The 12,383-nt window shown below is 45.1% G+C and overlaps 1 protein-coding gene across 1 annotated transcript in view; it reads right to left on the reverse strand.

The window, feature by feature from the left end:
• DTD1 (D-aminoacyl-tRNA deacylase 1) overlaps positions 1-12,383 on the reverse strand; it is a 300,677-nt gene that overhangs the window by 269,416 nt on the left and 18,878 nt on the right. The window contains exons 2-3 of the mRNA XM_082249574.1: positions 11,636-11,726; positions 4,947-5,182 (exon numbers count right to left, since the gene is read on the reverse strand). Coding sequence (XP_082105700.1) covers positions 4,947-5,182; positions 11,636-11,726 — 327 coding nt within the window. The remainder of the gene's footprint in view (positions 1-4,946; positions 5,183-11,635; positions 11,727-12,383) is intronic.

The raw sequence follows: 12,383 nt of genomic DNA on the forward strand, positions 1-12,383 counted from the left end.
ATATTGCAATGATCGCCACTTTATTCTCCAGAGTCTTTACTAAAAAATATATATATATATAATGTTTGGGGGTTTTAAGTAGTTTTCTAGCAAAAAATACTGATTTTTAACTTGTAAACAAAAAGTGTCAAAAATAGGCCTGGTCTTAAAGTGGTTAACACTGTACACTTAACTCTTCAGAGCCCAACCGCTGGCACCCCCTCTGACACTTCAGGGTCCTCTCACTAGGCACCCCTCTGACACTTCAGGGTCCTCTCACTAGGCACCCCTCTGACACTTCAGGGTCCTCTCACTAGGCACCCCCTCTGACACTTCAGGGTCCTCTCACTAGGCACCCCCTCTGACACTTGCTGGCTCCTGGATCCCTGGGACCTTCACCGGAGTGGTCCCCTCTACACTAGGCAGACCCTCAGGGGCAATTCACAGTATGCAGGAACTTGGCATGCTTTTTCGTGGAACTGAACCCCTCTATCTCTACTGGTCCTCGGCACACCGGATCCTCTCTGCAGCTCAGCTCAGCTCTCTCTCTCTCTCTCTCTCTCTGGACTCTCAGGCAGCCACCCGAGACACCCAATCCTTCTGACAGGAGGAGAGACAGCCGTACCCTCCCTCCTGGGACTCTGCTTCCCGCCAAAGAGGCTATGTCATGCGTTCCCCTCAGACTTATACCCACTCCCAGAATCCTGTGCGGCAGAGAGTCTGCCTTTCTGAGGTAGTACAGGCCTGAATGTGCCACTGATTGAGTTTCCTCCACTGCCCAATGAGAACCCTTCTCATGGAGCCCGTGGGGAGACTCCCCAGCCTCAATAGCAACACCTGGGAGACATGACAGCCCAGCTGAAAATCATCGCCCTGCTGTTAGGCAGCCAAGGCCCACTATACTTTGCCTAGCACCTACCTTGTAGGGTGCTACACAATGCACAGCTTAAGAAAAATTGGACAAAATTTGAGGTCCCAGAAATGTTCTGGGACCAGGATCTAAGAAGGCTTCGCAGTTTAATACAAAAATATAAGAAAAACATGAAAACCCCCCAATACTTCAAAGACATGCAGGTAGGTTAATTGGCTCCTGTCTAAATTGGCCCTAGTGTGTTTAAGTATGAATGTGAGTTAAGGACCTTAGATTGTAAGCTCCTGGAGGGCAGGGACTGATGTGAATGTACATGATAAACTGTATATATATATATAAAGCGCTGTGTAAATTGACAACGCTATATAAGTACCTTTAATAAACAAATAAGACAAGAAACAAGCATAATCCACAAACAACATAATGCAACAAATTCTATACAAACCCTTCTGGTTCCAAAAAAAAAAAAAAACATTTCCTAAAACATTGCTGCTAAAGCTACCTAACATTATACAGAGTATCAAACTTATAGCATTCAACTCTCTCAGAAAGAATAAAAAAAACTCTTTATCCCCAATATATCTTCACCTTGGAAGTATTACAGGCCATGCCACAGTCACCTGCTGATAACTGAACCCTGTCACTATCTCCCTACCAACTACACCTCCCAAAGTCTTAAGCAGGCCATACAGGATTTGAAATTCTGCCAGATCAGCAGGGACCGCGTGAATTTCAATCTATGTAAGGGCAGGCTGGTTGTACAGAAGTCAATCTACTGATTGACTTCTGTACAACAATCCCGTTGGATTTTCCCTGCTCGATCATTGCCGCTGGCTATAGCCGTCAGCGCTGACCAGAGTATTCTAATGCCAGGAAAGCCTCCCTGCAGTCCAAATACAATAGCTATGCGGAGCTGATTCCCCCATCCATATCAAGTGTGTGTATGGGGGAATCAAGTCTTTTTTTCTTTTTTTTATTTAACCCACTGGTTGAACAAAGAAAAAAGAAGACTTGTGTGGGCTGTTTTATACTCACCTGTCCACACTACTGCCAGATCCACAGTGTGTGGTCCACGGGAAGCCACACAGTCATCGCTCTGTGGCTCCCAGCTATTCCCCTACTTGAATGGAAAATCCCATTTATTCCTTAGAAATTCCTTCCATTATGCATTCCAATGACTGACTCACCTTTCCATAGGGGTAAATGGGATTCTCCTTTGCATTGACAGAAATTGGGGACTGCCTGGGAGAGTTTGCAAAGGCAACTTGGAGGCTACCCATGGGCCACACAGCATAACTTTGTCAGGAACATGGAAAGAGGAGTATAAGATTCTTGCGAAAGGTTGGGTATGTAAATTAACCCTAGCAGCGGGAGGCTGTACACACAATCCCAGCAACAGGAGGTTGTACATACACTCCCAGCTGTGTAAAAATCTAACAAGCCAACGGTTGGATTTAAAATGAAAGTGACTGGGAAGCTACACAGCCACCTAATTGTTTCTACAGACCCCCATAAGTGCTGCCTGACCCCCTGCCATGTATTCCAGTCACCACTATCTTACCTGTGGGCCCAGGTCCCACATAGCAAGTGTCGCAATGTAGAGGGGATGGAGACCAGCGTTCTTCCTGAGCTAGTAAGAACCTGGAAGCAATCTGTCTTAAACCAATTCTGGTTTCTCCTGTCACTTTCCTGGGTTGCTGTGGCCAATAAAGAAGCAGCTAATGGAGCATGATTTCCACTCAATTATCCTCTTAGGAGTGCAGCCAAAGCGTCAGGGGTCAAATAGGCACAACCCCCCCTCGCCAATATGAATGAAAACACTTGCTTTGGGAACATCTATGTACAAAAACAGCGACTGCATTACACATGTATCAGTGTACAAAGCAGAGTGAGAGCAATAGTTCTAAGTCTTGTATTTATAGTTCACCCTAGACTGATGACCTGTAAGGGCTTTTAAAGCACTTTTAATGGACAATATTGGGTAGTGAAGTTTGTTGCCCTTAAACAGGTGCACACAATACTAAGGCTTGACATGCTGGGTAGCGGCTAACTTTTTCCCCCAAAAATATTAGGCAATATACAATATTTCATTTGTGTGCATTAAAATTAAATGTTGTGTATTTTACTGAATATCAGCACTTCATAAATAGTTGTGCCAATATCATGCGACAAAAGAAATAGAAACGACCAACACTTTTTTTTGTCAGGGTCTCTGCTTACAGGAAATATATAATCTGTTGGGGTTTTAAACTATCTCCAGGCCAAAAATGTGCATTTTAAAAATGTGTACAAAAAAAAAAAAAAAGGCAAAATCAGCTCTGGCAGTGAAAGGGTTAAAAGATACCATTATGAAAGAAAAAAAAAAATTCCCTTACATACACAGCGTTGCCTTTTCTTTATAGTTATACACATACATGTACAATGTGTACTCAATATTTACAGTATCTCACAAAAGGAAGTACACCCCTCACATTTTTGTAAATATTTTATTACGGTATATCTTTTCATGTGACAACACTGAAGAAATTATACTTTGCTACAATGTAAAGTAGTGAGTGTACAGCTTGTATAACAGTGTAAATTTGCTGTCCCCTCAAAATAACTGAACACACAGCCATTAAAGTCTAAACTGCTGGCAACAAAAGCGAGTACACCCCTAAGTGATAATGTCCAAATTGGGCCCAAAGTGTCAACATTTTGTGTGGCCACCATTATTTTCCAGCACTGCCTTATCCCTCTTGGGCATGGAGTTCACCAGAGCTTCACAGGTTGCCACTGGAGTCCTCTTCCACTCCTCCATGATGACATCACAGAGTTGGTGGATGTTAGAGACCTTGCGCTCCTCTATCTTCTGTTTGAGGATGCCCCATAGATGCTCAAAAGGGTTTAGGTCTGGAGACATGCTTGGCCAGTCCATCACCTTACTCTCAGCTTCTTTAGCAAGGCATTGGTCTTCTTTGAAGTGTGTTTGGGGTTGTTATGTTGGAATACTCCCCTATGTCCCAGTTTTTGAATGGAGTGGATCATGCTCTGCTTCAGTATGTCACAGTACATGTTGGTATTCATGGTTCCCTCAATGAACTGTAGCTCACCAGTGCCGGCAGCACTCATGCAGCCCCAGACCATGACACCCCCACCACCCATGCCTGACTGTAGGCAAGACACAATTGTCTTTGTACTCCTCACCTGGATGCTGCCACACATGCTTGACACCATCTGAACCAAATAAGTTTATCTCGGTCTCATTAGACCACAGAACATGGTTCCAGTAAACAGCAAACTGTTTGTGGGTTTTTTTGTGCATCATCTTTAGAAGAGGCTTCCTTCTTGAATGACAGCCATGCAGACCAATTTGATGCTGTGTGTGGCGTATTGTCTGAGCACTGACAGGCTGAACCCCCCACCCCTTCAACCCCGGCAGCAATGCTGGAAGCATTCATACATCTATTTCTCAGACACAACCTCTGGATATGATGCTTAGCACGTGCATCCAACTTCTTTGGTCGACCATGGCGAGGCCTATTCTGAGTGGAACCTGTCCTGGTAAACCACTGTATGGTCTTGGCCACCATGCTGCAGCTCAGTTTCAGGGTCTTGCCAATTTTCTTATAGCCTATTCATCTTTATTTATAGCAAAAAAAAATTTCAGATCTTTTTTTCCAGAGTTCTTTGCCATGAGGTGCCATGTTGAACTTCCAGTGACCAGCATGAGAGAGTGAGAGCGATAACACCAAATTTAACACACCTGCTCCCCATTCACATCTGAGACCTTGTAACACTAATGAGTCACATGACACCGGGAAGGGAAAATAGCTAATTGGGCCCAATTTGGACATTTTCACTAAGGGGTGTACTCACTTTTGTTGCCAGCAGTTTAGACATTAATGGCTGTGTGTTGAGGTATTTTGAGGGGACAGCAAATTTACACTGTTATACAAGCTGTACACTCACTACATTACATTGTAGCAAAGTGTCATTTCTTCAGTGTTGTCACATGAAAAGGTATAATAAAATATTTACAAAAATGTGAGGGGTGTACTCACTTTTGTGAGATACTGTAGATGAGGCATACAATACCTATACTATGAAATAGTACCTTTGATTAAGTCCGGTTTGTAGGCCTTTCTCATTTGCTCCAAGAAGTCCTGGTAGAATGGTTCAGCGTGCTCGGAAGGCATAGCCATGTGATAGTCGGGCTTGTTTCCTTTAAGGACGCACTGCAAAGTAAACTGGCTGACGCAAAGCACTTCATACTGCTTGTCCATAACACTTTTACTCCAATGTTTGCCACTGTCATCTGTAAATATCCGAAGATTCAGGATCTTTCTCACCCTGCAAGGACAAGCAGCAAGGTTTAGACCTGATGCTCCAAGTAGAAAAACATTTTCTGAATACAATAAATAGATATTTTCAAAAATTACCACTACAGCTCTTGTACATTTATACCAAATATGAACCACAGCAAATTTCCATTATGGACCCGTGACAATGTTATAGTTTACAATAGCAAAGAAATACCTTTTTTTTTTTTTGGAAGGGGAGGACCATTCAGGCTTTCTTTTGACCCTGTTATTTTGCAAACATTATTATTCTGTATGCAATCAATAGACAAAAAGGCGTAAAAAGGCGTATTTTCCTGTTTTGACCAGTGTTGGTTTTAAAAAAGAGTTAGGTACCTGGTAACTTTTTTTCTAAGAAGTCTTCCAGGGCAGCGCCTGAGAGATAGGCTCCACCAGCCTGAAACAGGAAACACATTAGTCCACCATTTTAAAAAAAAGTCAGTCATACCTTCAGCCTCAGTAATATCAAAGTACCGAACCCTCAGTAAGCTCTTTAAATCCTCAAAGCCCCTTTTTTAATGTTGTTTAGGGCGGGAACTGATGCTGCCCTGGAAGACTTCTTAGAAAAACAGTTACCAGGTACCTAACTCTGTTTTCTCTAATCGTCTTCCAGGGCAGCACCTGAGAGGATGTTCTCAAGCAATACTTACTAGGGAGGGGAAAAAGACTGGAGCACCTTGCGACCAAATATCTGGTCTTGGCTTGACAGCTGGTCGATACGGTAATGCCTTGCAAAGGTATTAAAACTCAACCAGATCGCTGCCCTGCAGACCTGCTCCGGTGTTGCCCTGGCTTTCTGCACTTGATGATGCCCAAGCCCTGCTTAAGTTGGCTGTGACTCCGCTTGGTGGGGTAAGGTCTACTGCTTGGTAAGCTGTTTGAATAGCAAGCTTTATCCATCTGGCTATCGTACTTTTTGAAGCCGACTTCCCTTTGTTCGCTTTGCATGGAGGATGAATAGCGTGGTTGTTTTACGCCATGCTTTAGTTCTTTCGAGGTGAGCTATCAGGATCTTCCTTACATCCAGCTTGTTACAAGTGACTCTTTTCCTACTATCCATAGAATTTGGAAGGGAGGGAATGACCACCTCCTGAGATCTGTAGAAAGTTGAAGAGACTTTCGGTAGGAAAGAAGGATCGGATGTGAGAATAATTTTATCTGCCAGAATTAAACAGTAAGGTTCTATCATGGATAGAGCCTGAATTTCGCGGACTCTTCTTGCTGATACCAATGCCACCAGGAGTACTGTTTTTAGTGTAAGGTATTTATCCGAACTGTCCTCCAGTGGTTTGAAGGGTGCCAGGAGAAATCCCTTGAGTACCATGGCGCGGTCCCATGTTGGAGTTCTGCTGCATCTCATGGGTGTGGCTTTCCTTAATGAGAGCAGGAATCTTTTTATGATCATGTCTTCTACCAGCCTCATATCTAGGTGGGAAGATAGGGCTGCTACTTGAACCTTCAAAGTGTTATAAGAGAAAACCTTGTCCGCTCCTTCCTGCAAAAAAATCTAAGAAAACTTTTTTCTCACTTTCTCATAAATGGCTCTAGTCATCGGTTTTCAGTCAATCACCCTGTTAGACAGACCTTTGTTTTGCAACCTTGTCCTTTCAGGCACCAGGCTGAATAGCTCATAACCTTGTGGCTCGGGTGGCCGATCCACCCTTGCGACAGGAAGTTGGGTATGCTTAGAAGTATTAGATGAGGCTGTACGCGAAGGTTCCCTAAGTGACTGAAACAAGATCCCCTCTGGCACGCTCCTGCATGGGATCTCAGGAATAGTAGGGATTTTACTGTGTCCACGCTCTGCCCCTGTAAGCAAGCTATGCTTTTGTGTAGCCTGGCATTTTGTTCACCTGCTGATTCCCAGAATAGCGGCTCATCTGGACCTGGGCTTAGCCCTATGACTAATTGTATGAGGGGTCATAAGGCTTTGAACCTTAGCTGTGAGCAGATCCTGGGTACTGAGGAGGTGCCAACCAGCAGAGCTATGTATGGAAGATGTTGAGGGGAAGCCGGCCCTAGCACCACATACCTTAGGCATCTTGAATAGCTTTTTCCTATCAGTACATGTGACTCCTGCTGATCCACTGTGACTAGGAAGATACGTAGGTACTTGGTCGGGGGGGGGGGGGGGGTGACAGAAAAGCCCCATCAAGTAGCCTACCGCTACCGGGCGAGGAAGAAACTATGTTTCCCCTAATTTCCTACCCTGGCAGTCGAGGAGCTCCCCCTCTCCTGCCCGGAGACCATCATTGTTTTTTTGTTCTTAGGGACGAACGGCTTGAGGATAAACTCCTCTTTGCCGGGTTTGTTTTGTTGTGTCCAGCGCTATTTTGGACCAGTCTTATCGAACCCTCTGGATTGGCGAAAGGGTGTTTTCCCCTTACTCTTTTTGGTTTGAGGAAATCCCTTGTTTTTGGCTTCAGTTCTGTCCAACACAGTTTCCAGGTCGGGCCTGAACAGTAAAAGCGCCTGTAAAGGGGATGCCGCATAATCTGTTTTTGGAGGTGATGTCTCCTCCCCGTGACTTCAGCCACAGGTATTGAAGCACTGAATGTTTTACTAAAGTCAAATTTTTTTATTTTTATTAAAATAACAAACCTGTTATACTCACCTGCTCTCTGCAGAGGTATTTCACAGAGCGGCGCCGATCCTTCTCTTCTTGAGTCCCCTGGTGGCCCTCCTATCTCCTCCTCTTCTTCATGTGTCCCCATAGCAAGTCACTGGCTATGAAGGTACACAGTGTCCGGGTGCTCCTGAGCGGTGTGTCTAAGGAGCCACGCTCCATAGACTTACACATTGGGACTTAGCCCTGACCTATTTCCTCCTCACTGCATTTAAATTGACAGCAGCAGAAGCCAATGGCACCTGCTTGAGTTCTGTGTAAAGAGGAAGAGAGGGGAGAAGAGATGCAGTTGTGCACAGCACTGAATCTATTCTCCTTACACACAGGGAATGGGAAAGGCAGAGAAAAAGAAAAACGTTTTTATCTTAATGCAAACAATGCATTAGGGTAAAAAAGTTTTTAGCTTTAGTATCATTTGAAATTTTTTGTTAGGATGCATCCCCCTTTTATTTAAAATGTGCAAACTGACATCCTGCCAGTCATGTGTGGTCACAAGCACAGGATATTCACACTCACTTTCTAAAATGTATGCCTTAATAGGAAACGCTCAAAAACACAGTATTTACTTAAAGCAGGGCTTTACCCAAAAGGAGAAGTACCCCCCCCCCCTCTTTTGCCACATTTGGCCTTTTTTTTTTTTTTTTGGGGGGGGGGGGGGGGTAGCCTAGTTTTGATAGGTACCCGATCCCACTTCCGTTCGGGCTGCCTAGGGCCCTCGGCGATGCAAGCGGAAGTTCTCCTCTCCCCCTCCCTGCAATCTTCTGGGACACATCACAGGTCCAAGTAGACTGCCGGACCATGGTCAAGAGGCGCAGTGCACACCCGGCTGAGAAGCAGCAAGCTGTAACAGCCGGGTGCCCACAGTTCTATTGTTGGCGCTGGCGAGAGGAGAGAATCAAGGGTTCAGGCGGCCACATCTCTGGATCCTGGGACAAGCAGAAATCATCCTGAACCTAAGATTGCAATTCTAGAGATTAATCATGCATCAAAGAGCAAAGCGGCTCCACCATCCCAGACCACAGGAGGCCCACACCACCCCCAGCAATTAAAGCAGCAGACAGTCTAGGATCAGGTCCGTAGGAGCCATCCCTGGAGAACTCAGCCAAACCCCCCAGATTTTCTGGAACTTAGCCGGATCACTCCTATGCAGGTATATATATTTTTCCACGCAAAGGGTGGAGCCCAATTGCTCTATCCACATCCTACATGTGGGGGATCCCGATCAGTCCCGATCAATCCAGTGTCTAAGAATAAGCAGCCGAGCCTGAAACAGATCTCGAGTAGCTGCCTCACATAAATATCTATCTTGTATAATGTGATCCAGTATACCCAAGAGGCAGTGCTTGGGATCCAATGGGTTATAGTGGAAGTCACTGATGCCCAGTACCGATGCAGTTTCGGGCATCTCCATAACAAGTGTATTAGATCCCCCGCATCCCTGTCACATCTATTGCACATATTGTCCGGACAAAGACCCATAGCATGCAGTTTCACTGGGGTATGATGAACTCGAAGGAGGATATACAACTGGGACACCTGATGAGAAACATTGAGCGAGCATTTTCTAACTGACTCCAAGGCATCCTACCACTGCTCGTCAGGGATCTCCCCCACATCCCCACTCCACTGATCACACGCCTTGCAAGGATACCTGTCCAGATATAAACCCAACAAGGCAGCGTAACAAGCAGGTATAAAACCTTTAGTGGAGGTAAATTGCTCCATAAGGAAAAATACTGGAGTAGAGGACAAACTGGACTGTAACAAGGAGGGCTGAGCCCGTAGTGCATGCCGGAGCTGCATGTAGTAGTACAGCATAGTATTCGGTAGGGAGAATCTAAGTTGCAATTGCTCAAAGGACACTAATGTCCCGTTGAGCAAGATGTGTTTAATGTGGGATACCCCGAAGGGCAGCCACCTTCCAGCCTGGTCCAGCTGTAGGAGGAGTTTTCTGACTATCCTATGAGAGTACAAGACCCCTGAACCTCTGTCTAGACAGTGCCGATTGGCCCTGTGCTGATCACATGCACTCTCCCAAGAAAAAAAAAAAAACTATCAATACACACCAAGCTGAGCATGTGCAGCCTGACTCCAAAGACTCTGTGTTATCGGGAAATTATCAAGGGACTATGGAAAAAGGGGAGGATGAGAGAAGACAGGATCAAACAGCCTTTGCACACAATGCAGAGGAATAACCCTTTAGGTACTACAGTGATTATAATAATCATGCTTTACTGCATATTCAGGCTGATTTTGCAGTTGTGGGTTTAGTAACCCTTTTAGAAAATATATGCAAACTATATGCTTTATTCCCAAATTTATTCACAATGAAACCTTCTACAACTGTGATGATAATAAGCATACAACACAGAGGTGCGGAAGTAAAGCTCAACTGCAAACACAACAACTTTGATTTAAATCTTCTCCCAATAGCCAAAAAGAATACAAATTGACTTTATGCGCACCAAAAGCTGGATCTGGATCTGGATCTGATCTCTGTAGTGGGGATCCATTCATTGCGGTAAGGGGCCATCTTTTCTCTTGGTGGTGGTCTCTCTGCACAGAATTGTTGGAGTGTGAAGTGATTGGCTACACCTTTGGGAGCACGTCTTTCTGATACGGACTTTCCTTCCAATGATTGATATATTTTATATGGACTGTGGAGTTCATTTGTTTTATTATATAAGCGCTACACCATTTATCCCTACAATGTCACAGTACATGTTGGCATTCATGGTTCCCTCAATGAACTGTAGCTCCCCAGTGCCGGCAGCACTCATGCACCCCAGCCCATGACACTCCCACCACCATGCTTGACTGTAGGCAAGACACACTTGTCTTTGTACTCCTCACCTGGTTGCAGCCACACACGCTTGACACCATCTGAACCAAATACGTTTATCTTGGTCTCATCAGACCACAGGACATGGTTTCAGTAATCCATGTCCTTAAACTGCTTGTCTTCAGCAAACTGTTTGTGGGCTTTCTTGTGTATCATCTTTAGAAGAGGCTTCCTTCTAAGACGACAGCCATGCAGGCAAATTTGATTCAGTGTGCGGTGTATGGTCTGAATGCTGACAGGCTGACCCCCACCCCTTCAACCTCTGCAGCAATGCTGGAAACACTTATACATCTATTTCCCAAAGACAACCTCTGGATATGACGCTGAGCACATGCACTCACCTTCTTTGGTCGAGCAAGGCGAGGCCTGTTCTGAGTGGAACCTGTCCTGATAAACAGCTATATGGTCTTGAGCACTGTGCTGCAGCTCAATTTCAGGGTCTTGGCAATCTTCTTATAGCCTAGGCCCTAGGCCATCTTTATGTAGAGAAACAATTCTTTTTTTCAGATCCTCAGAGAGTTCTTTGCCATGAGGTGCCATGTTGAACTTCCAGTGACCAGTATGAGAGAGTGAGAGTGATAACACACCTGCTCCCCATTCACACCTGAGACCTTGCAACACTAACGAGTCACATGACATCGGGGAGGGAAAACGGTTAATCGAGCCCAATTTGGACATTTTTACTTTGGGATGTACTCACTTTTGTTGCCAGCGGTTTAGACATTAATGGCTGTGTGTTGAGTTATTTTGAGGGGACAGCAAATTTACTGTTATACAAGCTGTACACTCACTACTTTACATTGTAGCAAAGTGTCATTTCTTCAGTGTTGTCACATAAAAAGATGTAATAAAATATTTACAAAAATGTGAGGGGTGTACTCACTTTGGTGAGATACTGTACAAATGATAGAAAACAAACACAGGAGAGAAGGAAAGTTTAATATACAAATGATACTGAAAAATGGTGAAGAACTTACATGTAATCAATATCCTTCTGCGTATCTTCTACTGAAATACCCAACAACACACAGATGCCCCGTCCGATGGAGCTGACCTGTTCTTCTCCCACTGTAAATGTAAAGATAGGTTGTTAGTAGATTGACGGGAAGATTAGGGTGTATTAGCACGCAGTTATATGAAAAAGCAACATACAAATAAAGCATATCTAAAATGTAATCCAAAGCAGCTAACCAATATTTAGCTGCCATTTTCTCCCATTCTTACTTGTCTGGAGTCTTCAGTTAACCACTTCCCGCCCGCCCTATAGGCGTTTGACGCCGGGATTGTGGTTGTATTATCCTGACCGGACGTCATATGACGGCAGCAGGATAATACAGCTCTGCGCGCCCCCCGGGGGGCACGCAGAGCGGTGATCGGTGATGCGAGGTGTCAGTCTCACTCCCTGCAACTCCGATCTCAGTAAAGAGCCTACTGACGTAGGCTCTATACCATGTGACCAGCCGTGTCCAATCATGGCTGGTCACATAGTAAACAGGAAGAGCCGTTGATCGGCTTTCCTTAGTTCGTGCCTGACAGGCACGAGTAAAGGAGCGCCGATCGGCGGCTCCCCTGACAGGGGGGGGGGGGTTGGCACTGGTAATCAGATCATTGATTACCAGTGCAGACCCTCGGGGGGGGGGGTGCCACTAGAACCACCAGGGATGCCCACCCATGACCCCAGGGATGCCCACCTATGACCCCAGGGATGACCACTATGGCCACCAG

This window comes from Pelophylax lessonae, assembly GCF_965119305.1.
Source record: "Pelophylax lessonae genome assembly, chromosome: 3".
NCBI lineage: Eukaryota > Metazoa > Chordata > Amphibia > Anura > Ranidae > Pelophylax > Pelophylax lessonae.